Source organism: Hemicordylus capensis, chromosome 2 (assembly GCF_027244095.1).
Source record: "Hemicordylus capensis ecotype Gifberg chromosome 2, rHemCap1.1.pri, whole genome shotgun sequence".
Taxonomy (NCBI): domain Eukaryota; kingdom Metazoa; phylum Chordata; class Lepidosauria; order Squamata; family Cordylidae; genus Hemicordylus; species Hemicordylus capensis.
Genome location: NC_069658.1, coordinates 334,953,911 through 334,980,851, shown reverse-complemented (window position 1 = coordinate 334,980,851; position 26,941 = coordinate 334,953,911). Strand labels below are relative to the sequence as shown.

Genomic DNA, 26,941 nt, shown 5'->3' with positions numbered 1-26,941 from the left:
GTGGCTTTTTTTCACATGTAACAAAAGCGCTTTCTAGCTCACTCTGCTGCTATTTTTGTTCAAGCGTGAATGTGTCGTTTATGCGGAAGAGGGCCATTTTTGAATCGTATGCCATCTAGCCAATACTGATTGTCCACTGGGATGGCAGCCGCGGGAAAGGCAAAAAGCACCTTTAGCATCGTACATGGAAACATCGCTGGCATAGAATCAACAAGTGGTCTTAAATCGTTATTTCAGATCAACTAATGAGGAGCAATACATGCATGTGTAGGAGTGAAAATGAGTGGTGTTGGAGTAAGATCCAAGCGGCTCTGGCTGAGAATTTCCTCACCAGCCGAGTGTGGCGAACCTGAAAGACAATGGGCGCCTTTCCGGAGCGCAATCCCAGTGGCCGTTCGGCCGGGATCTCGTTCCACGCCGCCTTCCAAGAAAGCGGCTGGTAGAGCTGAGAGGGTGGGAAGGAGCCTGCTGTGCAATCGCGGGGCTGGGGCGGCCCTTAGCGGCGAGAGCGGGGAGTTACGGGCGGCTCCCTCTAGTCTTGCCCCTCCCAGCAGGGCTAGGGCAAGAGCAACAGAGACATGGAGGAAGCGGCGGCGGGCGATGCTGGGCCGAGGCGTCAACGCCACCGCTCAGGCGGCCGGAGCAGCTCGGAGAGATCGCCGAGCCCCGGCCGCCTGGATGTGAGCTCGCCGCATTTTGACCCGTTGCTGGCGCTGTACTCAGAGCGCACCCCGCTGCCTTACCCGGCCGCGCCTTGCTTCAATAACCTGGCCGAGTACGAGAGCTTCCAGCGCGGCCTGTTCCGCGCTTCTGGCCGCCAGCGAGGGGCCGCTGGCCGCAGCAGCCGCCCCGCAGGGTCGCGCACCCGGAGCCGAGGGAGCCGGGCCCCCGCCGATCCCGAGCGAATCCAGCGTCTCCGCAGCCTCATGGTGGCGAAGGAGCCTGGGCGAGAGACCAGCGAGAGGACTCGATCGTGGGGCAGGAGGGCGCCGCGCAACGTGCTCACCAGGATGCCCCGTAAGCTGGGAAAGGGGGAGCAGAGCAGCTGGCGCAGAGTAGTTCATCTCTAAAGAGCGAGGCCGGGGTTAAGGCATGTCCTCTCCTCCATTGCAAGCGGCTTAACTGCAGGCTCTCAGGAGGAGAGATAGACTCTGCACATGTTCAAGGGCAGCTCTTATTACTCGAAGGCTACTAGAGGGGCTATTTTCTGCAGTAGAGCCTTGGAGTCTTACGCAATCAGGAAGTCAGTAACCTGCGCCTGTGTAACCACGTGTGCTACATGTTGGGCTTGACCACACGTGGTTTGTGTATACATGTTGAAGGAGTTGTGATGATTGGGAAGGGATTTCTGCAGTGTGTACACACAGGCCAAGAAAAAAAAGCAAATAAACATCTGTGTAGCATACCTCTGCTAACTTCTTAATGTTTAAAATGGGCTCTGATGGCCGCCGCTGCTTTTTATGTTGTGTGCTTGAGTGTGCTGGTATCTGTAGGCTTTAATAGAACAACTGGTGTTCTAAAACGTGTGTTAGAACAGGCATAGGATAGAGGTATAAACCACCAAGAGCTCTAGTTGGCAGTGTAGTAATTACCTCCTGATGTAGTAATTTGGTTTGAGCTGAGGTCCAGGGTAGGGCCTGGAGACAGCTGGAGAGGCAGAAGGAGGTGGGGATGTGGCCTATATAAAAGTGGTGGTGTTGAAGCTGATTTCAGTGCAGGGAAAAGGGAGTCGAATGCTGGGGAGCTGGGTGGAGCTCTTCGGAGGCATGAAGCTGACTGAAAGCAGTGGAGAAAATGCGGGGAGGGGGGGCGCCTTGCATTTTGGCAGTTTGGGTAAAGAGAGAGGAGATTGGTCTGGAAGTTCTAAGTGTGAGAGAAGGGACGGAGGTCTGTTAACTGAGCCTAGAGGTTGTTGGAGCATGGGAAAATGACTGCCTGTGCTACTGTGGGGCCTGAAAGATTGACTGCAATTGCCACCATTAAGAATGGGGTGGCCGATTGAAAGTGGGGTTAAACACGGTCAGTTTCTGCCATTTGGATATTTGAGTTCAGGTTGAGTAACAACGGTGTAGGATGGAAGATGAGAGAACTGTCCACGGTGCTGGGGAGAATGGGGAAGGGCAGGCTGGAGCAACTCCTTCAAGACATTGGGGAGCATGAAAGATGTATGTATGTGTCAGAACTGAAATCAGTGATAGGCAGTGAGAAAGGTCTGGCATTCCCATTGGAGCTAAGAATAGTCCTGCTGGATCAGGCCCAAGGCCTATCTAGTCCAGCATTCTGTTTCACACCGTAGCCCACCAGATGCCTCTGAGAAGCCCACAGGCAAGAGCTGAGGGCACAACCTCTCTCCTGGAGGTTTTTCACACCCCGCTCTTAATTCTCATCTCCTCTGGAATGGAAGTGTGCATTCACATATCAGCCAGATTTACCCCCAAGTCCCTGTGAGCTATCAGGGAGCACTTCACATACAATTTGGGGTTTTCATTGCCCAATTTATACCTGGGGTATTAAAAAAAAATCCACTTTTTGTGTTAGTTTTTTGGGGCAACTTCAAACTGGCAGTAAAGCCTTGCAGTGAACTCACAGTAAATCCTGTTGTCTGGAAATGCCGCTGCTGTTGGTATTTTAAGGCATCTTGCCTCCTAGGCTGGAGATGGCCTATAGTCCTCAGACTAGTAGCCACTGATAGACTTATTCTCCCCAAATTTATCTGAGCCCTTCCTAAAGCCATCCAAGCTGGTGGCTGTCACCACATCTAGTGGCAGAGAATTCCATAGGTTATTTATGTGTTGTGTGAAAACATACTACTTATTGTTGTTCCTAAACTTCCTGGCAATGTTTCATGGGTGTTAAGCGATAGGGAGGGGAAAAAATCTCTCTCCATACCATGCATAATTTTATAGGTTTCTACCATGTTGCCCCCCAGTCATCGTTTTTTTCTGATTTTAAAAAGCCCCGGGTGTTGTAGCCTTGCCTTGTAAGAAAGGTGCTCTAGGCCCCTGATCATCTCAGTTGCCCTCTTCTGCACTTATTGCTCCCACTGCTTATTTTCTTCTTACTCTATTGATTTTAGGCTTCTTCTCTTCTGAAAAATACCACTTCTAAACCAGGTATTTGGTATTGTCCTATCCAGCTGCTAGTTATAACAAAAGTGCATCCTAATCTTGGTTCTTAACCATGAGTCCTAGGGTTATAAATATAGTGCTGCTACACAGGATAACATGATGATAGGCAAGAAATCAAAGCCTGAAAGAACAATGGTGATTATTGTTCTGAGCTGATGGATGAAATCCTCTGTCAAAACTCCCATTTATTTTTGTGAGATCAGGATTTCTTTTAAGGTTTGGACACCTGTTCTGGGTGGGAGCTAGAAGGCTAGTAGAAATGGAGTGCACATGACTTTAAAATATTGGCCCATATGTTCCACAGCATAACGTGGGTGGTTCTGAACTGCCCACACTGCAGCAGGCTCCTCAGGAAATCCTGGCAGTCTTGTGTAAGAGTACAGATACTTAAAGTAGCGCGCCCACACTTCGGGAGCACTACTTACATTATTTCCAATATAAGTAGCGCTCCTAACGTGTGGGCGCACTACTTTAAGTATTTGTGCTCTTGCACACAATCTCTAGCACTTCCTTAGGAGCCCATGGCAACGCAGGTGACTCAGAACCACCCCCCTTGTGCTGTGGAACATGTTGGCGCTAGGTCTTAATTGCACGAGAGCAATATTTTTTTAAATGCAGAGGTAGCTATGTTTTTCAGGGCAAAGAGAAGATGGAGAAGCTCAATCAGTAAACTTCTGTAGTAATAACTCTAACCTTGTATAACTGTAGACCTGGTTGGCGGAGGCGAGTGGTCCAGTGTGGGCTCAGCTTCTCTCTCCAGGTTATTTTGTTGTGGAGCAGGTTAGGGAAAGTGGGCCGGGGGTGGTGGAGTGGCTTTGGTCCATAAGAATACCATTTCCCTTACCAGGGCCCCTGTGAGGCACCTGACCTATATCAAGTGTGGATTTTTGAAGCTGGCAACTAGGGATAGATTGGGGATTCTGTTGGTGTACCGATCACCCCGCTGCCCAACTGACTCCCTGACTGAGCTGATCGCGGAGTTGGTGTTGGAGTCGCCTAGACTTTTGGTGCTGGGGGACTTCAATATCCACTTTGGGGCTGGCTTGTCTGGTGTGGCTCAGGAGTTCATAGCAGCCATGACAACTATGGGCCTATCCCAACTAGTATCTGAACCAACTCATATTGCCGGCCACACACTTGATTTGGTCTTCTGTTCAGATCAGGGGGGTGTTCCATGGGTGGGGGATCCTGTGGTTTCCCCGTTGTCATGGATGGACCACTACCTGGTTAAGGTTGGTATCACGGCCACAATCCACTCTTGCAGAAGTGGTGGACCAATTAGGATGGTCTGCCCCAAAAGGCTGCTGGACCCAGTAGGGTTCCAAAAGGCCTTGGAGGGTTTCAAAGTTGGTTCTGCAGGTGATTCTGTCGATGCCCTGGTGGGAACCTGGAATAAGGAACTTGCCAGAGCAGTAGACATTATTGCTTCGAAGGAGCTCACCAGGGCAGTAGATATTGTTGCTCCTAAGCGTTCCTCCAGGCCTGCTTCAAAGTCGGCTCCCTGGTATACCAAGGAGTTGTGAGGGTTGAAGTGGCTGGGTAGGCGACTGGAGCGCAGGTGGAGTAGAACTCGGCTCGAATTTGACAGGATGGAGCATGTGACCCACTTGAGGGCTTACGTGGAGGCAGTGCGTATGGCAAAAAAGAAGTTCTGGTCGGTTCGCATTGCTTCTGCGGATTCACGTTCAGCGGAGTTATCCCGGGTAGTGAGAAGTCTAATTTCTACTCCTTCTGTTTCTAATCGGCTCCCGGAGGTGCTCTACTGTGATTTTCTCAGTGGGTTCTTTGTGGACAAAATCTCCTGTATTCGGGCCGACTTGGATTCCACTTTTGCTGCAGGGTCTATGAAGGAGGTGTCCAGCAATCCTTCTTGCAGTATTAGATTGGATCAGTTTCAATCTGTGATTCCTGAGGATGTGGACAAGCTGCTTGGAGCGGTGCGGTCCACCACTTGTTCTCTGGACCCTTGCCTGACTTGGCTGCTTCAGTCTAGCAGGGAAGTTATTCGAGCAGGCCTGGTGAATATAATAAATGCCTCGCTGGGGGAGGGTAAGGTACCTCCATGCTTGAAGGAGGCAATAATTAGACCATTTCTTAAGAAGTCTTCCCTAGATCCCTTGGCGATGGATAATTATAGGCCAATCTCTAATCTCCCTTGGTTGGGCAAGGTGATCTAGAGGGTGGTGGCCAACCAGCTCAAGGCGGTTTTGGAGGAAACTAATTATCTAGACCCATTTGAAACTGGTTTTGGAGTTGGCTATGGGGTTGAGACAGCCTTGGTCGGCCTGATGGATGATATATACTGGGGAATCAACAGAGGGAGTGTGACAGAGGGAGGGTTCTCTTGGATCTCTCGGCGGCGTTCGATACCAACGACCATGGTATCCTTCTGGGTCGCCTGGTGGAGTCGGGGATAGGAGGCAGTGCTCTGCAGTGGTTCCGCTCCTATCTCACGGACAGATCCCAGATGGTGGATCTTAGTGACAGTTGCTCTTCTCAGCGAGAGCTGTTATATGGAGTCCCTCAGGGCTCCATTCTGTCACCAATGCTTTTCAATATTAACATGAAACCGCTGGGTGAGGTCATCGGGAGATTTGGTGCTGGGTGTTATCAGTATGCAGATGACACCCAAATCTACTTCTATCTTTCATCTGCTTCATCAGGAAATGGCATTCATTCCCTAAATACCTGCCTACAGGCAGTAATGGGCTGGACGAGGGATAGCAAATTGAAGCTGAATCCAAGCAAGACGGAGGAGCTCATTGTAGGGGCTCAGAATCTGAGGGATGATTTAGATCTCCCTGTGCTGGATGGGGTTACACTCCCCCGGAGGGAGCAGGTATACAGCTTGGGAGTACTCCTGGATCCAGGCCTCACTCTGGTATCTCAGGTGGAGGCTGTGGCCAGGAGTGCTTTTTATCAACTTAGGCTGATTCGACAGCTGTGTCCATTCCTAGAGGAGGATGACCTCAGAACAGTGGTGCACCAGCAGGTAACCTCCAGGCTTGACTACTGTAATGCGCTCTACGTGGGGCTGCCTTTGTATGTAGTTTGGAAACTTCAGTTAGTTCAAAATGCGGCAGCAAGGCTGGTCTCTGGGGCAACCCGGAGAGACCATATTATGCCTGTTTTGAAACAGCTACACTGGCTGCTGATATGTTTCTGAGCAAACTACAAAGTGCTGGTTATTTCCTTTAAAGCCCTGAATGGCTTAGGTCCAGGTTACCTTAGAGAACGCCTTCTTCGGTCTGATCCCCACTGCACACTAAGATCATCTGAGGAGGTCCGGCTCCAGTTGCTCATCTGGTGGCAACCCAGAGGCGGGCCTTCTCTGTAGCTACTCCTGGACTGTGGAATGCGTTCCCTGCAGACATCCATAATTTGAATTCTTTATTGGAATTTAGGAGAGCCCTAAAGACCTACCTGTTCGGCCTGGCCTTCCTGTGCTCTTACATTGTTTTAAAGGGTCTTTGACGTTTGTGAACCACCCTGAGCTATTTTGTAATGGCGGTCTAAAAATCGAACAAATAAATAAATAACGTAGCATAGAGGTTATGCTTCACATACAATAATCTTAGGAGTTGAAGTGTTATACAGTGTGGTATTAAACTTAGTTTCACACGTCTCTCTAGATAACATGGATAATGCTCTGGGAGAACAGAATGTCTGCACCAAGAGCAACTTATTAAGACAGGGACAGGATCTCAGCTCAGCAGGAGAACACATGCTTTGCATGGTTCATGTTCAGTCCCTAGTATCTTTTTTCTTCTTTATATGATTGGAAGTTTTACAAATACCGATGATTCTCATGGCATGGTTGCGTACTAAACATACTATCATAGTAAAACATAGGAGTATGCTGAACCCTCAAGGTGCCAGCCTTCAATACTCTGAAAGGACAGAATCTGGCGGTAAGGAAACAAAAAGATAAAACGGTATCTTCAATAGTCTGTATTTTCCAACTTAATATTATGTAATGAAGGATAAATTTTAAAAGTTTTTTTTTTTAAATTAAGGGGAATGAAATTGAGTTGAAAAAGCTCTAGTGGGAAGATCTCAGGCTGTAAGATTGGGAATGATTTTTGCCTGAAAACTTTGGAGAGTTGCTGCCAGTCAGAGTAGACCAGACCTTGACCATTTTTCTTTAGATTTAGGAGCCAGCCCAAAAATGTAGGAGCCAGACAGTGGACGCTTGACAAAATTTCCAGACTTAGTGACAGACATTGTGGTGGGGTGGTGATAAATGGGCTTCTCTTTATCCCTTTTACAAGTAAGATACTTGGGGCTGCCTAGAACAAATACAGATTTTATTAAATAACTCTCCCTGAATATTCTAATCTAGGTGCCAAGGTTAAATTCCTAGGTGCCATGGTTCCCTGGCTCCTGGGATATCCCAAGCCCTTGAGGATACTGTGTAGGCCAATGGTCTGCCAATATAACACAGCTTAATATGTTTTTGAGGATCTTTCAGTGAAAAGTCAGGGTAAAGATAAGGATATTTTGGTTTTGCCAGGTATATGTGAAGCCTTTGTCAGAATTATCCAATTTATTGAAATGGATCTGCAGACTTGTACAAGCGGACTATTTTTTAAAGTTACTAGATTATAAAGCTCCCACATTTTGAGAGATGGCTTAGCTTGTTGCACTACAAAACTCCTAATCTACTTACCCCACTTATTTGCAATTGCTATCCAGTTGCCTAGATGGCTTCCTCTAAAAGCTTTGGTGGCAAAGAGATGTTTTGCCTTTAAACCTAATTAACTAGTAAACAGAGCACATAAAAAGATTGGCAACACCAGTAACCGCATGCCATCTGCATTGGCATTGCACTGGACAGAGCTTTGACCTTCTGCTGTCATTTGACTGAAGTAGTTGCCAAAGCTTCCCAATAATTTATTCCAAATGCGAGCTGGTTTTACCTGGAGTGTTAATACCAGTTTCTGTTATAGCAATCTACACTGAATTGCAATCCATGCTGAGCTTATTTTATGCATGCTAAATTGATTGATGCCTATGAATCTGCCTATGCTATTTGAAGAATATGATGTCTCTTTATTGTGCTCTTGATAATTGGCATATGGTATGTGGCATTATAAACCAAACAATTTTGCAAGTACCGTACATTTAATACAAGCAATCCTTCGTAGCCAAGAAATACATGTATCCAGTTTCTGAATATATTGTTGGCAGCAATTTACCCTGGAAGAGTATCTACATTGGTTGAATCTTCTTGACCTCTAATATTGAATGGAAGACCACAAAATTCTTATACAGGCTCCTTACGATCTACATAGCTACAAAAGAAACATAACTATATGTGATTTTGATTCATTGATTTTTTTAACCAGAATTATTACTGAGTGAATAAACTTTAATAAAGCTTGAAAAGAGTTCATGTGGTCTAAGATTGATAAACTTGTACAATCTGCAAGAGAGAGATCTTAAATTATTTGTCTTTTTAAACCTCTTCTCTGCTGTTGTAAAAGAATCAGTGCAAGGCAATGTTTTTTGAGAGCTCGTGGTCATCCCTGACACACCTATTGTTCAGAAACAAATAATCATGGCAGTATCACTGTATCAGCGTTAAAACAGACTCTTCTGTTTCCTTGAGTTCTGGCTGAAGGCCGAAGCTATATGGCTTCCCTGTGGGAAATGCTTCTTAAAAGTAAACTATGCTGTCGAGTCGATGTCGACTCCTGATATAATGTTTAGAAGCACTTGCTGCATCAGTGCTCAGTCGTCATGTTGTGAGTTTCCATATTCTTCCAGTGGCTATGAGGAACATGGATCAGAGAGTGGAGATTCACAAAGATGGCCTTTGGATGTAGAAGAGCCTTTGGTCTGATCCAGCAAGACCTTACAACCAAGCTTTATGCAGGAAGTATGTCTAAACATTCTGGGTTGGGCAAGGATCACTGCCCCAAGGAAACTGGTTTTGGCTATATCTCCGTGGTTACAGTAATGTGCTCTCTGACCCTAAATCTTGCCATCTTACGAGGCCACTTCTCCCTGACCAGTTTCAGTCACTGAAATTATAACAACAAAAACCTCTTCCTCTGTTTGATTTGCCATTTTGTAAGTGGCGCAGCGGGGAAATGCTTGACTAACAAGCAGAAGGTTGCCGGTTCGAATCCCCGCCGCTATGTTTCCCAGACCATGGGAAACACCTATATCGGGCAGCAGCAAGATAGGAAGATACTGAAAGGCATCTCATACTGCACAGGAGGAGGCAATGATAAACCCCTCCTGTACTCTACCAAAGAAAACCACAGGGCTCTGTGGGTGCCAGGAGCTGAAATCGATTTGACAGCACACTTTATTTACCTTTACCTTTAAGGAAACCTCAGCCTGTCTGTAAGCTTGTGACATGCTATATCATAACTTCCTGATTTAATTTTTAGAAGTCAAGTGTTTTGTCCTGCTTGTTGTCATATATATGGAGTTCTAGTAATGTCATAAGCCTCATTTAGACATTTATTTATTTATTTATCTATCATATTTCTGATAAATATGTACATATGTGTGATATGTACATCTCTTGACATTATCAGTAAAGGGCTGTGTACTCTGCTAACTGAGCAAAGAGGCAACTTTTAAAAGTGGAGATTCTCTTTATTGCCAGCATTGTGTAGTGGTTAGAGTGCTGGACTAGGACCGGGGAGACCCGAATTCAAATCTCCATTCAGCCATGATACTTGCTGGGTGACTCTGAGCCAGTCACTTCTCTCTCAGCCTAACCTACTTCACAAGGTTGTTGTGAAAGAGAAACTCAAGTATGTAGTACACTGCTCTGGGCTCCTTGGAGGAAGAGTGGGATATAAATGTAATAATAATAATTTATTGAGCAGGGGGAGAGCAACTGGCCCTATCCATCCCTAGCACAGCATTCCTCCAGTGGCTGTAGTTGGTATCTATCTTATGTTTCTTTTTAGTGTGTGAGCCCTTTGGGGACAGGGATCCATCATTTATTTATTTATTATTTCTCTTTTTTTTTTTTTGCTTTAAATTTTTATTGATTTTAACAATATCTTAAACATCTCATTACATTCAATTAAACAAAAATTGACTTCCAGCTCACCAATCCGCGCGAATCACTAACTATACAATTAACCCTTGCTATAATAATTCAAAACATATAGCCTATATCTTACCAAACTCGATTTTAATCTACTCAACCTGCTAATATTACTAAATTTCAAACCCTGTTGAAAAATCAATATTAGGAAAATAGTTCTTTAGGTACAGTAAGAATGATTTCCAATCTTCGTTAAAACCTTCCAAATTTTGATCTCTTATCAGTACTGTAAGTTTTGCCATATCCGCATATTCCAAATTTTTTATCAGCCAATCTCCTTTTGTGGGCAGTTCATTGTCCTTCCATTTCTGTGCATATACTATTCTGGCCGCTGTGGTTGCATACATGAAGAATGTTAAATTGCTTGTGGAAAACTCTCCTTGCGTTATTCCCAACAGGAAAGATTCTGGGCTCTTAGGAAATGTCATTCTTAAAAAATTTTTTAACTCATTATATATCATGTCCCAAAAGGCCTTTGCCTTCCTACAAGACCACCACATATGAAAAAAAGTTCCTTCACAATGTCCACATTTCCAACATTTGTTTGAAACATTTTTATACATTATCGCCAATTTTTTAGGCGTCAAATACCACCTATACATCATCTTATAATAATTTTCTTTTAAAGTGTAACATGCAGTGAACTTTAAATCAGTTTTCCATAATTTTTCCCAAGCTGCCATATCTATATTATGACCGACATCTTGAGCCCATTTTATCATAGTCGTTTTAACCACTTCATCTCTTGTCTTTACCAAAAGCAACAGCCTATACATCTTAGATACTAGTTTTTCATCATTTTCTCATAGCTCCTTCTCAAATCTCAACATTTGATCCTCAAATCCAAGTTTGAAATCCTTCTTAAAAACTTCATTTAACTGATGGTACTGAAACCAATTACTGACCAAATTTTGTACTTCAATTAGATTTTTTAACTTACAGCCCTTTTCTTGGAAACACAACAGATCCCTATAGGTACCCCATTGCGGTTGCATATTTATCTCTTTACGTACTAAAGCTTCAATCGGGGATGACCATAATGGAGTTTTAGGTTCCAGCCATTTTTTATATTTTACCCACACTCTCATTAAACTCCTTCTTACATAGTGATTCAAAAAATCTTTATGTATTTTACTTTTGTCATACCACAAATATGAATGCCATCCGATATTTATTATTTCTCTATGTAAACCTCTATGGAAACTTTTGATGAAAACTGGTGTATAATATTTGTAATAATAATACTCAAGCACACCATCCGAAGCGTATATGGAAGTCCCACCCTACCCAAATGATTTGTCCGTCATTCTCCTCACTCCCCCTCCCGCTGGGCTCATGCTTACAGCCTTAATTTGAAGCAGTGAAGGCTGTAAGTGTGATGATGGGCACTTCCATGAGCAGGAGAGACCAGAGACAAAGCCCCTCGGGATGGGGAGTGAGGAGAATGATGGAAGAGCCAGCAAGTCGTTACTTTTGTTCCCACTTTGGACGGTGTGCTCAAGCATACCATCATTTATTGATAACATCTGAATGAGGCTGGAGTCTGGCATGGAATTAAAAAAAGATGGGGCACCAATGTAGAAATGACCAAAAAGGGAAATTCCAAAGGTGCACTGGAAATGTGTTATGTTATTGAACTCCACTTGATTTGGACCAATACTCTTCTCAGAGGCAGAAAGAGCAAAGCAACCTTCTGTATTAGCTCGAAGTTATCCCATCTGGCATGGACCACACTTACATGGTTGCCCTATCCAGAGGACCTGGTTCACAGGTTCCTTGATCAAGAATGGTAAATAAATCCAAGAGAGCCACAAGTGAATGTACTTTATTACATTTGTGGTACCAGTCCTGTGATTTCATCAAGGCAAGTGATTACTCTGTGTGTGTGGAGTTGCCCATCATAAATTATGAGGTACTGAGGACTTCCTTGGATGGATTAGACCAGAGAATTCATGCTGTTGATTGGCATTCCATTACTGAGGTGGTGATTATTCATCAGAAATATTTCTGTTGTATAGCGACAACCCCCTAGGTAGCCTTTTAATAATCCTTTAGAATCCAGGTATTAAAGATGTGTTTTATACTAAAATTCCATTTCACAACTATTGAGTATCTAATTATATCCCCATAGGCTGCACAAATGATTGATGAGGAGTCTGTAGTGCCTAAAGCCACAGGAAAATAATAGTTACATGCAGGGATTCACATAATAGTTTTTGATGTTAGCAGAATGATTATGTTCTCTAGAAATAAATTTCCTATCTCCCCCCCCCCACCCCTGCCACCATTTGGATAAATGATTGTCACAGTGCAGAGAGCTACCTTTTGTCTTCTGTTGTGATGGAACTAGAGAACTATTCCATATATGGTCAGTGGGAGGACAAATGGAATGTTCTATGTCGGTTCGGGGATTCTTTATTTGTGAAAAACTAAAAGATCACTGGCTTCATCTTACTTTCATAGTAAGCAAGAGTCCCTGGGTGTTGTAAATATGTGCATCAACAAATTAACAGTTGCATGGAGTGTGTAGTGTAGTCTTAATGCAAATTATGCAACATGACTGACTACTGTGGTTGGACAGGATTAAGGCAGTTTCTGTAGTACATAGAAAACAGAGGTATAGAGGAAAAAAGTTTGCCCTGACTGTCATTTTAATTGAGACAAACTATTTTCCTGCTGTCAAGCATTTTCATTCCTTCCAGGCAGTTGCATTTTTAGCCTACTTTCCAGTAGGCTTATGAGATCACCCGGCAATCTGTGTGTGTGTCTGTGTCCCCTGACCCCATCAATTTTGCAACGCCTGGACCAATATGAACCAAATTGGGAACAGTTGTAGGGACACATAGGGACACCTCAGCGGCATAGTTTGTGGTGATGTCATCCACCCCGATCCAAGATGGTGGACATGTAAACTTTTGAGGTGCAAGTAGGCTAACTTGTGAACCACCTAACTGATTTGAACCAAATTTGCTACAGCTGTAGGGACACATAGTGATGCCCCAATGTTGTAGTTTATGATGATGTCACCCACCCCAATCCAAGATGGCGGATGCATAAACTTTTGAGGTGCAAGTGCACTAACTTGAGGACTGTGTAACTGATTTGAACCAAATTTGGAACAGCTCTAGTGAATGACACACAGGGACACCTCAATGGTGCAGTTTGTAATGACGACATCCACCCCGATCCAAGATGGTGGACACATGGACTTTTGAGGTGCAAGAGAGCTAACTTGTGGACCTCAATTTGCACCATATTTAGTCCAAATGTAGAGACAGTGAAAGGAAAGTAGGCTGATTAGTTCTTACTAGAACAACTTGTTGTTTTGATAAGATTGCTTTTGTTTCAGAGGACAAAGTTGTCAGTCCACACCAAATGGAGGGCATTTGAAGTACATTGAGAAGAAAGTGTATTAGTTACATCTAACCAGTGGTGTTAGATGTTTGAAACAAGAAGAAAGATGACCAAAAATCCACTCTCTTTGTAGAGATGTGAAATTTGGAAAATAAATGGAAAAACTGAGAAAAGGTGGGGTTTGGGGTGGTGTGTTTTTTGGGGGTTTTTTTACAAAGTCTGAAATTAAAAATTGTGAGGTTTTGTGAGACATTCCTTCTTCAGAATAGTGTGAAATAACTTATTATGCAGTATAGTTAAAACACTATAGTTAAACGACCAATTCACACTACTGAAAAACTCTTAGATTCCAAGATTCAAAGATAGTAATGTCACTTTCAAATATTGTAGAACATCTTCAAACAGAACTGCAGTCTGGGAGTCTGCCAAGCATATTGCTTCTGCAAGGCTTTTGTACAATACAGCCTTAAACTCATGAAAGAAACTAAGGAATAAGGGATGTGCACGAACTGTGGTTTGACCCACGGTTCGAGCATAGTTCAGTATTCCGGAGCTGTAAGGAAGTGGAGAGCAATACTTATAGAATCTAAACTTGCTGTACTACTTTAAGAACATAAAATAGGTTATGTATAATGCTTACCACATTAAATTGTTCTGATATATTTAAGAAATTTGAAAGTATAAATGCCTTCAAGTTGTTGACACACTGGGCAATATCGAGACTAAGTTAGTCATGACAAGTCCCACTGAAATTATTGAATGGGAATTTACTGTTTGAAGAAGAGCTATGGAGTTGTACATTCTAATACTGAACACCTTTTCAGTTCATTGATGTCTTTCAGATATGTAACTAAGCCAGGCCTGCTCAACTTTGGCCCTCCCCCTGCTGCTTTTGGACGACAACTCCCATAATCCCCAGCCACAGTGGCCAGTAGCCAGGGATTATAGGAGTTGTAGGCCAACATCTGCAGGAGGTCTGAAGTTGAGCAGCCCTGAGCTAAACTGTGTGCACAAGGCAACATTGTTTGGCTGTTGTCCTGCTCTGAGACAGCAGTGGATGCTTTCTACTGGAATATAGTTTGGACCCTGAAATACTTTTCGGCTGTCTGGATTCTCAGCATTGCTATATTAAAAGGTGCCCCCCCCCCCAATTTCATTGTATTATTTTGAGTTAAACTCTTAATTCATTTTACTCCACATGATGCTTGTTGTGGCAACAAGTGATGACAGTCTGTTTGTTCTAGTGCACGAAGGCAGCCCACTTGGAGAACTTCATCGCTGTGTCCAAGAAGGTGTAAAAGTCAATGTTCATATCCGAACTTTCAAAGGGCTTCGTGGAGTCTGCACTGGGTTCCTGGTTGCATTTGACAAATTCTGGAATATGGTGACTATTGTGTGTCTCTCTTTCTGTGATTCTGTAGCCATTGTTTTGAAAGCTTCAGACCATGACGGAAGTAAATAGGATCATCTATACACATAAATTCTTTCATGTATTCATGGGAGAGCCTACAGGCCTCTCGAGCAAGGCACTTGCATGTAATAATCCATGTCTGTTCAACTCATAAGCAAGTTGTGCCGTTGACTTTAATTGAATTGCACCCATTCCTGCCTTGTTTGACATATTGCTGTAGTGTTCCGTAATGTGGCTTCTTCGAATATTGGACTGTCCCCTTAGGATTCAACTTTGTCTTAGTGTTGATGAGATAGTTTAATTTATACTAAACTTTCCCACCCAGTGGCTGCATCCAAACTAATGTCACAATCGTGGAAGAACATTGTTGGTTGTGCCAAGGAGGGATTTTTATCTATCTCTCCTTCCTTTTGGCAGCCACCTGTGCCTCCCCAAAATATGTCCCTGATGGTTGTTGGACTCTACCGGACATACCTTTGAGAGACACAGGCAGTAGCAGAGGGAAGGGGAAATCACTGAAAATTGCCCCCCCACCCGGCAATATAAAACTGTGCTACATAGGCTGATATTAACATTGCTGCAAACCTACTGCAATGATAATACATATTAGGTGGTATAAAAATATGGTAAATAAATAAATACTGTGCCTGTATGTAGTCCATTTATATTAAAAGGATAATTTGGAGTTGGGGAAATGATGTAAAGTTCATAAGGATAAAGCATAGTCTACAGAATTTCTGTTAACATATATAAATAGTACTAGAGACTTCTACAATATTTTATTAAGAACAGATGCCTTTACAGACATTTATTATATAAGAGTGTAGTTTCTCATGTTTTGTTATCCCCACAATCGTTTATGTTTAAGTAATATGAGGATGTCTCCTCTATTCCCAGGGGAAGGATATCTTGTCTTTTCCAGCTATTCCCAGAGGAAGTAAATATTCTTTTTCTGATAGAGTGAGGTGCTTTGGGGAGGAATGGAGGAAGCCATATCCTGGTAATACTTTCATTAAAATAGACAGGGATTGAAATATGAACTTTTAAAGAGTGGTATTTGTCTCTTCTGCTCTCTTCACTTTTGACACCTGTCTCAGTGAGAACAGGAATTTCAATTAACTGTTCATATGAGTGTGGGCTGAGTAATGCATTGTTATACATGTAGATTTCTCTCTTTCTCCACTTAGGCCCTGAAAGTTATGATAGAACAGTATTGTGCCTGGTTGCTGCATGTTTTGAGATGTTCTTTCTTTGCCCTAGGCTCTGACTGATGTAGATGAGACGTATCGAAAACCTGTCCTGGGTAAAGCTTTTTATGTGGAGCCACAGTTGACTCTCACCAGGGTAAGGAGCCGTTCTCCTGCATGTTAGCTGGCTGATTCAGATCCACTACATTCATTTAAGCTTATTGGCACATTTCATACCAGTTGCAAAGTATGATATATATATTTTAGCTCAGCTAGATTCAGGAAGAGCATATTTGATTTCAGAGTTCAAGTTAACCGGTTACAAGCTGTCGGTGCTGGCTAGAGTGGCAAAAGTAGGTCCTGTTCCGTGCCTTCAGTCCATAGCCTTCTTCAGACGTTATATTGTATGTGTGTTCAGCTAATCTGTACACAAGTACAGGTTGTGTGAATGAATGTGTGTTCACTTTAATTGTGGACCTGGTGCAGATACAGATCTGTTCATGCATACACTGTACACAGGTCGTACATGCACTGAACAGAATTTGTTAATAGGGCTCTGCCCTTCAGGGCTCTGATACAGGGTTAACCCACAAATGAGACTAAATGCATAATTAGGACTTTCTTTAAAAAATAAAAATAAAAAGCTATACTGGCAGTGGTGGTAGAGCCCAGTCAGGATAGGGACTGAGTGCACAAGAAGAAGGTATTTAATCCCTTCCCTCTGTGCGGTGGTAGCAGTGAAGACGGGTGACCCAGACTGGCTAATAGCAGCTGCTACTCGGGGTGGATAAAAACTGGGTTTTTAAAAACACATTAAAAAAATTAATTGAATTTTATCTTTAAAATATCCAATTTAGTATGAAATTGTGCTTAATGTAAACATAGTGGCCGAGAGCCAGACTAAGTTACTCATAAGTAGTCCCACTGAAATTAATGAGCCAACTTAGTTATGACTGACTTGTCTGCTTATGATTAATTTAGTCTGGATATCAAGCACAGAGATTTCTTGAAGCCCAGTTTATGGCCCTTGTATGAATATCTGAAAGGCTGCTTTTCTTTCTTAAAAAACGAACAGCCACCTGTGAGAATACTTTCATCAGTCTTCACATGGCACAATAGTTCATGCACTTGTATTATTGCCTATATAGCTTAGGAGTGTTTTGTCCAGATTCAGACTTCATGCCTTCCATGAAATAAGACATGAGACCCCATCCCAGTTTTGTTATCTTGGCTTGTTCACAAACTGTGGCTAGAACAAGCTGTGATTTGCTCACTTTGGACATGACAGATCCCAGTTTGTCTTAAACTATGAATAGAAGCTGCAGATTTCCTCCCCTTGACAAAGGAGATTGGTTTTTCTTTGGCAAAGTTGTCCCGGGCTCACTATCATGTGAGCCCAAGGCTCATGATAGTAATGCTAAACCATGGTTTAGTGTGAGTTGTGTAGCCTCTGGGGTTTTCTAAAGGCTCGCTTTTAAATAAACCCTGTTAGGTTATAACAACTAAGTAGCATGCACTCTTATCTAGGAACTATGTCAATTTAAATCCTGATTTACATATCCTGAATATGGAAAAGTCTTCCTGAGGATGGAGGGTTGGCTCTTGCTCTTCCAGATGGCCTTTTATGGAAGGTGGCAGGAGCAGAGAATGCTCTTAAAATCCAACATCTGTCTTCACCTTACAAACTCTGGATCTTAGTGCTGAAAATGGGGCTTGATTCCCTAATCTGTAACCAAAGGACAATGAGCTGAGCTGGATATGTTGATACAAATTCATTTTTCTCAGTGCTAAGAAGTGGATGGTACAGATCCTAGCCTTAAGACTGATTTAAACGTGCATGTGTGTTGCTCGATGACATTTCAGCTGCAAATAAGTGATAATGTGAACCATATCCACTGAGAAATATTGTTGAAGTGGTAGGAAAGTTCTGACCATGATCTTTGAGCTGTGATAGAATTTTCATGTGGACAGGTCATTGTGATATTGCAGTGAAGTGGTGAGCATCTGTGTATGAACTTTCCTTTAGCCATTGCTACTTAGTCACCAGATTTATCCAGCATAATATATCCATGAGTGCTACCCAGAGACTTGCGTTTTGGGCAATATACACATGTGTTGAATGAATGAATGAAGTGACCCGTTGTGCCAGCAGTGTGCTGGGCATTGTAAAAACAAAACAAAACACACACACCCTCAACAGAAATAGTATAGTATCTGCCCCAGAATAACTTGAGTTTAAATCAGATTTATCAATTGTTGTAGTCCCTGGGTCTCAACAACAACAACAATACAAGATTGCAGCAGTGGCACTTCTCTGTAAGCCTGTGCATATATATTTTGTATGAAATACATGAATTGGTTATGTATCCAAATGAAGATTCAGAACTCCTTGACTTCGAAATAAGTAATCTCCCTTACAACATAAAGCTTACATTCAATATGAGTCATGTAATTAGTCTTGCATATTACAATTTAACAGATATGCATTTGACCTCTTATGCAAATATCAGTTCTTCCATTTGGCCCCCTGTGATGGACCATGTGCTTTAATGGATCAGTTCAGAGTGCAGAATGAGAAGGCACCTTTTAATAACCTGCATTTCCTTCACTTGAATGTTTCTCTGTAGCTTTTTGACAGGTTGAAGCTGCAGGAGTCCTCGGTTAAAAAAGGAAGTGAATCAAAGACGGTCACAGATCTGCCCTCCCTTCCATGTGACCCTAGGACATTTGGACGAAAATCAGAGTCAGTTCGGGGAAGATCAGAGGAACGACACAGAACAAAGAAGCATTCGAGCAGAGAGAGGACACGAAGCTCTAGCTTGCCTCGAGTCTTTGGGAAGGAGGTTGATCTGCCTGGCAGAATCTCCCAAACAGAGGGAACAAGTGCAAGTGGAACAAGGGGCCGGTCACGCAAGAAGCGGAGGCCCAAAGTGGATTATCAGCAAGTTTTCACACGGCACATAAACCAGATTTTTATTCGAGGGGAGAATGTCTTGCTTGTCCACCTAGCACACTGATCAGAATTGAGCCTTTTAAACTCCTCGCACGAACGATGGTGATGGCATGTGTTACATAGCATTGTTGTGAAATAGGATGGGATTGTAACTCTTTCTCTTTCTTTGAACAGATGAGAGAAAGGGAAATGGACCTCAAAGATCACTTGCCTGCTTGTTACCACTAGACCTTGACTGAGACATGGAATTCTCCAAAGAGACAAGATATCCCAAGTCCTGAAGGACATATGGACCATGGAGTTTACAAAATTGGGGTGTTTGGATATGGGACAAGTGTCATCTTACACTTTAAGACTTTGTTATCTGAAATGAATAACAGATGCCAAATACTCTGTTTTTACTCAGTGGCTATGAAATAAGTGGAGTTTGCCAGTGACCTTGGTGCTTCGTTGTGTAATGCTAGTAATTTTAAATCATGGAAAGGCATGCTTTAAAAAACAAAGTCATAAGGGGATTCAGAGCTTGGGAGAAGGAGGAGTGGCTTTAGGTTTTAGCTTATCTTCACCCCCATCTCGCCTAAGAGCATGCATGGCTGGGCAAAAAAGAAGTATTCTGGGCAATGCCTTCTGGTGAACTGGAGTCCAAACTGGTCTCTTGAACCAAAAAATGAATGGAAATGGAAGTAGGTTGTCTTTGCATGTTAACTTTTGCAAGAAGGAGCCTTTGCCTCCAGTTCATCTTTATTTGAGATCAAGAGTTGAATCTGCCCTCTTCTTCATTACTATAAAGCTTGTGCTCTTATCCCATCTTTCCTTTTTTCCGTATGCCCCCAGCAAACAATGAATGCCGTTAAAGCTGTAGCTGTGCTTGGAACTTGTCTTGGTGTATTGGAAATGGGTTGAAACAACCCAGAAATCGCAGTCCAGCCTCTTATAGTTCTTCTCATCCATTTGTGTGGCAAAATAGTGAAGACTAAAACCATGTACATATATTGCTAGAACTTTCAGAAAGAAAAAATGGTGTTTGTGCTAGGCACAGTTGTACTTAAGTGGCCTTGAGATGCTGATTTCCCAGCATCTGATGGCAACTGTGATATCTAGAAGGAGACTTAATCCACCAGCTCAACTCCATGGGATAAGGATGTGTGCATGCCATGAGCACGCACTTCTTTTTCCCACCCCAACCCCGGGGTGCATCTGTGTGCACGCACTAGAAAATACATGCACTAGGCATTTAGTATTTCTGGCCCTCCGATAGCTTTTAGGTTCTGAATGTCACTTCCCTAAATGCTAGTTAGATTATTCCTAAGAAGCATGTTTAAGGCTACTGCAAAGCATGTATAGTAATTATTTAGAAAATCAGTGCATTTAACAGCTCACCCCTTAACATCCCCTTTAATCATCAGAACTACACAAAATGTTGTAACAGTGCTGTCTGGCAAGAGATTTTTGTGGTGCTATAGAGCAGTGCCCTCTGTTTACACCGAGTGTGTATAGCACTCTGGTCTCTAGATGTTGCCCCTTGTAATCCAATGAATGTTCACAAGCTAGGGTTTTTTTTTAGGTATTTTCAAAAAATTATAAAGCTCATTTTAAAAATACAGTCTTTCTAATTCAAAATGTATAGGTTACATTTTCTAAGCCATTTGGTATTTTGGGATAGGTTTTCCTTGGACAAGTTGAGAAGGCCAGCCCTTATGGCCGGAGCCACATGCAATTCCAGGATTCTTTTTATGGACTTCTGTTGTTGTACAGTGCAGCTAATGAGGCTGCTGTTTGAAGCAAATGGGGTGTGTGTGTGTGTGTGTGTGTGTGTGTGTGTGTGTGTGTGTGTGTGTGACGGGGTGAGGGTGGGACTTAACCTTATGTTCCGTCATGCTGTTTTTGCTTTGGAAACCTGCATCTTTCTCCAGCAGCTGTAAAAGCAGCTGGTGGCTACTTTCAGTGGAAACCCAACACTAGGGAAAGGGTTAAGAACCCCTCTCCCTTTATGCTTGTCTTCTGCTTCAAACTGGAGTGTCAGCAGCTGCATTGCACTAAAAAAAAAAAAAGTCACAGATCTACACCCAAGTATACTTCTGACATTTGTGTTGGACAATTCCTGAAATCCGCTATATCACGTTTCTAAGTCCAGCTCAAGATGGTAGAGACTGAAGTTGGGGGAAAGAGCTGGGAAAATAAACAGAATCAAACTTGGGGGAAGAAAAAACAAGTTCATTTGTAATTTCATATGGTTTGCTTGTAACCCCATTGAACTGAAATGGTAGTCCCATTCAGACATTATTACAGAGAGGCTGTACTCATGTACAGACTCTGAAAGCGTGCCAGGAGTCCCTCCCCAGCATGCCACTCATCATCTCCCCTGCTCTGCTCATGATTACAAGTGTTCATCTGAGGAGGCACACACGTTTCCGTGCCTGGGAAGCTGGGGTGCCCCAGTCTCCTAATCATAGAAATGCCTGCCATCACAATTACAGCATTCGCCTCTTCAGACGAATGCTGTTGGAATTGTGAGCAGTGCAGGGAGGAAGATGAGTGACACGCTGGGGAGGGACTTCCAGCAAGCTTTCACAGTGTGCAGGAGCGCAGCCTCTTGTTTAAGGATGTCTGAATAGAGCTGACGTGTTTAAAATACCTGACTGGCTACACATCCGGGATCGACTCATTGCTGGAGCTGAAGATGCACTTGCCGTTTGAAGCCATCGCTATCACCCTGCTTCATGAGGGAGCCACCCCTGGCTACATCCATTCATTTCTCAGATTATTCTTAGCCCTATTAAACCCCCTCCTCCCCACCTCCATTCTGTTTTTCATTATTTTCTGCCAATCCCGGCTCGTTTGCCACTTCATTTCCAAAAGAAATCTTTGGGCTTCTGATAATAATAGCTTCTGAATCCCTCGCTCTGCCCTTTTTCAGTTTGACTTTTTCCAGTCAGTTTGCTGCAAAGGTCGTTTCAGGAATGTTTCTGAGGGATGCTTATGGTAGTACTAAAGGGTTTCTTGTTGGTCTTGCCTTCTCCACTGTGGCTCTCTTCCCCCTCAAAATACACATTTGACTCTGCACTTCAGAGGGTTTTCTGTAACTTAAAATGATCACCAATACCTTTTGTTATTTCTCTCCCCATTTCTAGTTTCTAGTTTTGGAGAGTATAGTTCCAATATTTCTGTTGTTGAGCTTCTTGCTCTTTTGCTTTATGCTTCAGTGAGGGTGGGGCAAAAAATGGACAGTCCGGTTTTGTTCTCCCTGTCTATGATTTTCATTCCATGTTCAGTTTCCAGATTCTCTTGAGTGAAGGCCAAATGCCATTATTTGACAAGATGCATTCCTTTGTACTTGCTTCCTGCTTTTTCCATCCTGAAGCTGAAGATACACTTCATCCATTTGGTCCACTGTGCCAGTCTGCTTCAATCATAGCTTTTTGCTGAGTGCACTGTTTTCAGGAAGTTTAACATCTTGGCCACTGTTTCTTTACTTACATTCAGGGTTTATAAGCTTATACCTCATGCTTCAATTTCGGCATTGCTACTGCTGTTGTCTTCCAAAATCCTTTCCTGCATCCCAATCCAGCATTTATTTGTATGCAAGCTTCAATATAAGCACAAAGTTCCCCTGCCTGTGGGCATTTCCCATTCACTTCATCAGACAAATATGACTGGTGTATGCAAAGGATTGTGTGTGGATGGGAAAGTCCATTTGTCCATCTTAGCCCTCATGGATCTCTGGATTGCTGCAATCGCCCATGCTTTTGCTTGAGAACTAAATAATGCCTTAAGTCTACTCTCTTTCAGTTGTCCATTTTACATCTGGCATTTTATTTAATACATTGTACTTGTATTAAATAATACAAGTACTTGTTTCTTGTAGCCTCCTTCATTGACAAATGATTGATCTGATTACTCTGTCTTCCCTTACTGACCTCCCACTTTCCTTTCCTTGTGTCTCTTTCTCACACAGTGTAGGAGGTCATCAGAAAGATTGGGTTATCTTCCTCCACTTGCTCCTAGTTAGCTTCAGGTAAAGGATTTCAGGTAACAGGAAGTCTGGCCTCATTCCCAGCCTGCACTGGGGCCGAATTGCATGATTATGTCTGGTAATATCATTAAACTTTTAAATTTATCCCAACTCTCCAACTTTGTTTCCCTCTCTCTTATATAAACAGCCGTGAGTTTTCTTTTATTGAATTCTTGTCACCAGTTTGTGAATTTGGGTTGTATTATTTGTTATCAAATATTGTATGTCTTATTGTTGTTACTTGAAACCTATATAGATCAAAGGTGCTAAATTTCCGCTGTGTTATTTTGAAATTCTAATAATACTTTATCCTTAGGAAAGGATTATGTTGGTACATACCTGTTTGTCTTTATGTTTCTCTCCACATTTTTTCAGGACATTTTTGCATGAAATTTAGTTATTCATTATGTCTTTTCTGTCTTCTTGCTGCTGCTATTCCAGAGCAGCCAAGTCAAAACACAGGGGAAGTGAACTCTGCAAAGCCTAGAAATTTCAGATGACAAAAAATAGCAGAATGCATAAACTCCCTATAAAAAGAAACCTGAAACAGAAAACACTGCAGACAGGATGGACATGATACTAATTATCTGGAAAGAGATAAATATTTGTGTTGGGGTTTTTTGCTAGCTTTATTACTCCAGGTTTATAACTGCGTTCATTTCTGATCTGGCTTATATGAATGGGTAACTTTCCTATGATAGCTATCCCTTAGTCTGATCATAAACATAACAAGATATGAAGAATTAAAACTGAGCCTGTCTTTCAGATGTGAGATACTATGCAAAGAGGCTTCTCCTGATTACCTTAGGCTTCAAAGAGGCTTCTCCTGATTACCACTTTACTCTGGGCAGAGAATAATTATTGGTGGAAATGTAACAATTCAGGAATCTGTGTTGTCTGTTGAGAATTGAGGCCGATTTCAACCACATCTTCCACAAGAAGGCTGCTGGAAGGTGCTTCTTTGACAGCATTTCATGAGGCAGGCATGTTTGAAAGCTCTATGCCCATGTGTGTCAGTTCAGTCCTGTGCCATCTTTCTGCCCAAATAAATCCCTTTTCACTTGGCTCGAGCAGGAAATTGCCTCAGGTAGTGTTTGGCAGGTATAATTTCTTCTGGAGTTGTGACAGGAAAAGTGATGCTTACTGTGAACCTCTTCCTTGCTATGCAGCTGTTGAAGAGAAGAGGTCTCCTTTGTGAAGAGTTGGCAGCTTTTTTATAAACACAGGTAATGTGGGGGGGGGGGCGTGTTCGGTGTTCAGATGCAAATGGCAGGTTGTTACAAGCAACCTATATGGAGATCTTGAAAATGAACTTTTCCTCTGCTAGAGGCCTGCCTGCCCCCTTTAGCTGTTTGCTGAAGTGTTGTCAGTTCATCTAATCTAGATACATTAAAATCCCTATCTTCCTTCAGCTATTTATTTATTTTTCCCTGAAGAAGAGCTCAGAAATGCATATTTACATATCACCAGCAAGTCTTAATCTACTATATTATGCCAATTAATTGTGCATTCCATGCAGGTCATGCAACACCTGAGTGGTTGAAGGCGGAAGCACATGTTAATTTTGTTTCCTCAATTTGCAAAGAAATGTGTTGGAGATGAAGAAGCAGAGAATCAAATTTCTCTGCATTGCTATGAGTACTGGTGAAGGTTGTTAAGTTTCCTCAAAATGGATGAGAGAGGCCAACTGGTAGTAGAGGAGTAAGTAATAGGGATGACTTGTCTCTGGATGTATACAAGCCTTTTTAGATGTCTCTGAAAGCGCAATTGCTCTCAGCTGACAGAGGTGAAAGCCTGTCACAAAAGAGAAAATGGCTTATGATGTTCCTGGATAGCTGTTTTATTAGCTTCACAACATGGAGTAGGACAAGTTAGCTGAGAGAAAATTAGTACACCTGAGACTCTCACAGTCAATCTTCTATTCGTTTAGAGTGAAAAGTAGTTTGATCAGGTTGTGTAACAACATATCTAGCCTGTCTCCTCTCTCTTCCCCCCCCCCAGATTCCCCCCCCCCTTCCCTCAGGGGGAAAAATTGAAAGCTGCTCCCGGCTCCTTTAGCAATTGCTTTTGATTTTCACTACTTCAGAGCAAAGTGCAGCTGTATCCTTGTATCTTCTCCTTGATAGATCAATTTTAAGTTGAGAAACGGGGGGGGGATACCCAAATCTGTTGGCATTTGTTAGAAATTCCTTTAGCTAACTGCTGTGCTGATGATGCATGCATGCCCAGTATAATTGTATTGGTTGGGCCTCAGTAACTAGTGAAGAATGTCAAAAGCTAGGTAAACCTTCTGCACTTCAAATTTAAAGCTGCTTTAGTTGCCATGGCTTCTCCCATTGAATCTTGGGAACTGTAGTTTTATGACTGTTGAGAGTCCCAGATTCTTCAAAGAACTGTAGTGCTCAGGGTGCTTTGCTTGCGAGCCATGACAGTTGAGCTCAATACTATATTTCAGCACAGTCTTCGCAGCAAGTGCTGGATTTGACCCACCTATGCTTTTTGCTTGCACGCTCTCTCTCTCTGTTCTCATGTGTGTAAAAGGGGGGATGATAGATGCTTGCACACTTTGAGGATACATGCCAAATCTCATATATTGCAGAGGTATTGGTTAGAGTTAATAGCCTTTTTGTCAGAAAGAGTGTAGTAGCTCTTTAGCCTCCCAACTTTACAGGTATTGGACATATAATGCGTGTAATGCCTATGAGCAAGGCAAAATCTTGAGTTAGCTGCAAGTGTATACTTTACTCAGAGTATATGGGAACAAGAAAATAAAATGAGCAGAAATGGGAAATATTGTGTAAGTTGCTTCCAATATGTCTGTCTTCCTAAGTGTTCTATTTCTAAGAAGGAATTGCTGCTATGAATCTAACAATGAATGTACAACTTTTTTTTTTGCTTGATGGATGTAAATATCTGTATACAAAAGGATTCAACCTCTAAGGCAATAAATATATTGATGGTACTCCAGGCTATTCCACAGTTATTTCTTATAGATGTAGTTATTGCATCATTAGCAGAATTAAGCCTACTGCTGAGATCAGCCCTTGAATTATAATTGCTGGAAAAGTCTGATTTCTATTGAGTAGTTTACTGCGCTGTAAACCCCATGTGTATTTATTTGGAATTAAGTCCCACAGTGTTCGAATGGGCAAAATTGGACCACCTATGTCCTGGAAAAGTGGGTAAGCATTTGCAAGACAGAGAATTCTCCTCCTTGTTGGCCTAGGGGGAATGTGAAGATCTTGCATAACTTCAGCAAAAGGAAAAAGGAGTCTGTCATAAGGCAAGGTCTGGCACCAGACTGGGTATATGTCAAGAATGTAAGAGAACATTTTTGGTACAGGTGGCCCTCGTTATCCACGGTCCCGACACCTGGGGTTTCGCATATCTGCAGTTGTGCTTTATAGACTTGACCTCATCCATGGATGAAAAAATACTCAAAATTCACCTATCCACAGTTCCTGGGTGGCCAGAAATAACTTCCGATATCATTTCCGGTCACCAGTTTGCACCATGGAGCCATTTTGTGGCTTTTTGCTTGGGGAGAAAAAATCCCACAATTTCTTGCAGAAAATAGGAGGGCTTGGAAGAGGCATTGCTGGACAGCTGGAGACCTGGAGAGCATGGTACAGTAATTTATTGCTCTTCTGCCTCCTCCCCATTTTTAAAGCCATTTTAAAAAAGAATGTAACCCCCCCAATTCCCATTGACTCAAGCTCTCATCATCCACAGCTGTAGACCAGAATGGAACTCCCACAGATAAGGGGCATGAACTTGTTTCTGTATACCAAACTGTGAGGGAAGCAGACTAGCAGAAATCA

General features: G+C 42.7%; 2 protein-coding genes across 2 annotated transcripts in view; both read left to right on the top strand.

The window, feature by feature from the left end:
- The window catches only part of THG1L (tRNA-histidine guanylyltransferase 1 like), a 42,035-nt gene extending 15,953 nt beyond the window's left edge, over positions 1-26,082 (top strand). The window contains exons 7-9 of the transcript XR_008315452.1: positions 14,802-14,941; positions 16,229-16,312; positions 19,283-26,082. The gene's annotated coding sequence lies outside the window, so the exon portion shown is untranslated. The remainder of the gene's footprint in view (positions 1-14,801; positions 14,942-16,228; positions 16,313-19,282) is intronic.
- On the top strand, positions 468-26,082 carry LSM11 (LSM11, U7 small nuclear RNA associated). The gene is made up of 4 exons (XM_053292163.1): positions 468-1,017; positions 14,802-14,941; positions 16,229-16,312; positions 18,783-26,082. The coding sequence occupies exons 1-4, from the start codon at positions 579-581 to the stop codon at positions 19,170-19,172; spliced, it is 1,053 nt and encodes a 350-aa protein (XP_053148138.1). The 5' UTR covers positions 468-578; the 3' UTR covers positions 19,173-26,082.
- Positions 26,083-26,941: the final 859 nt, after the last annotated feature.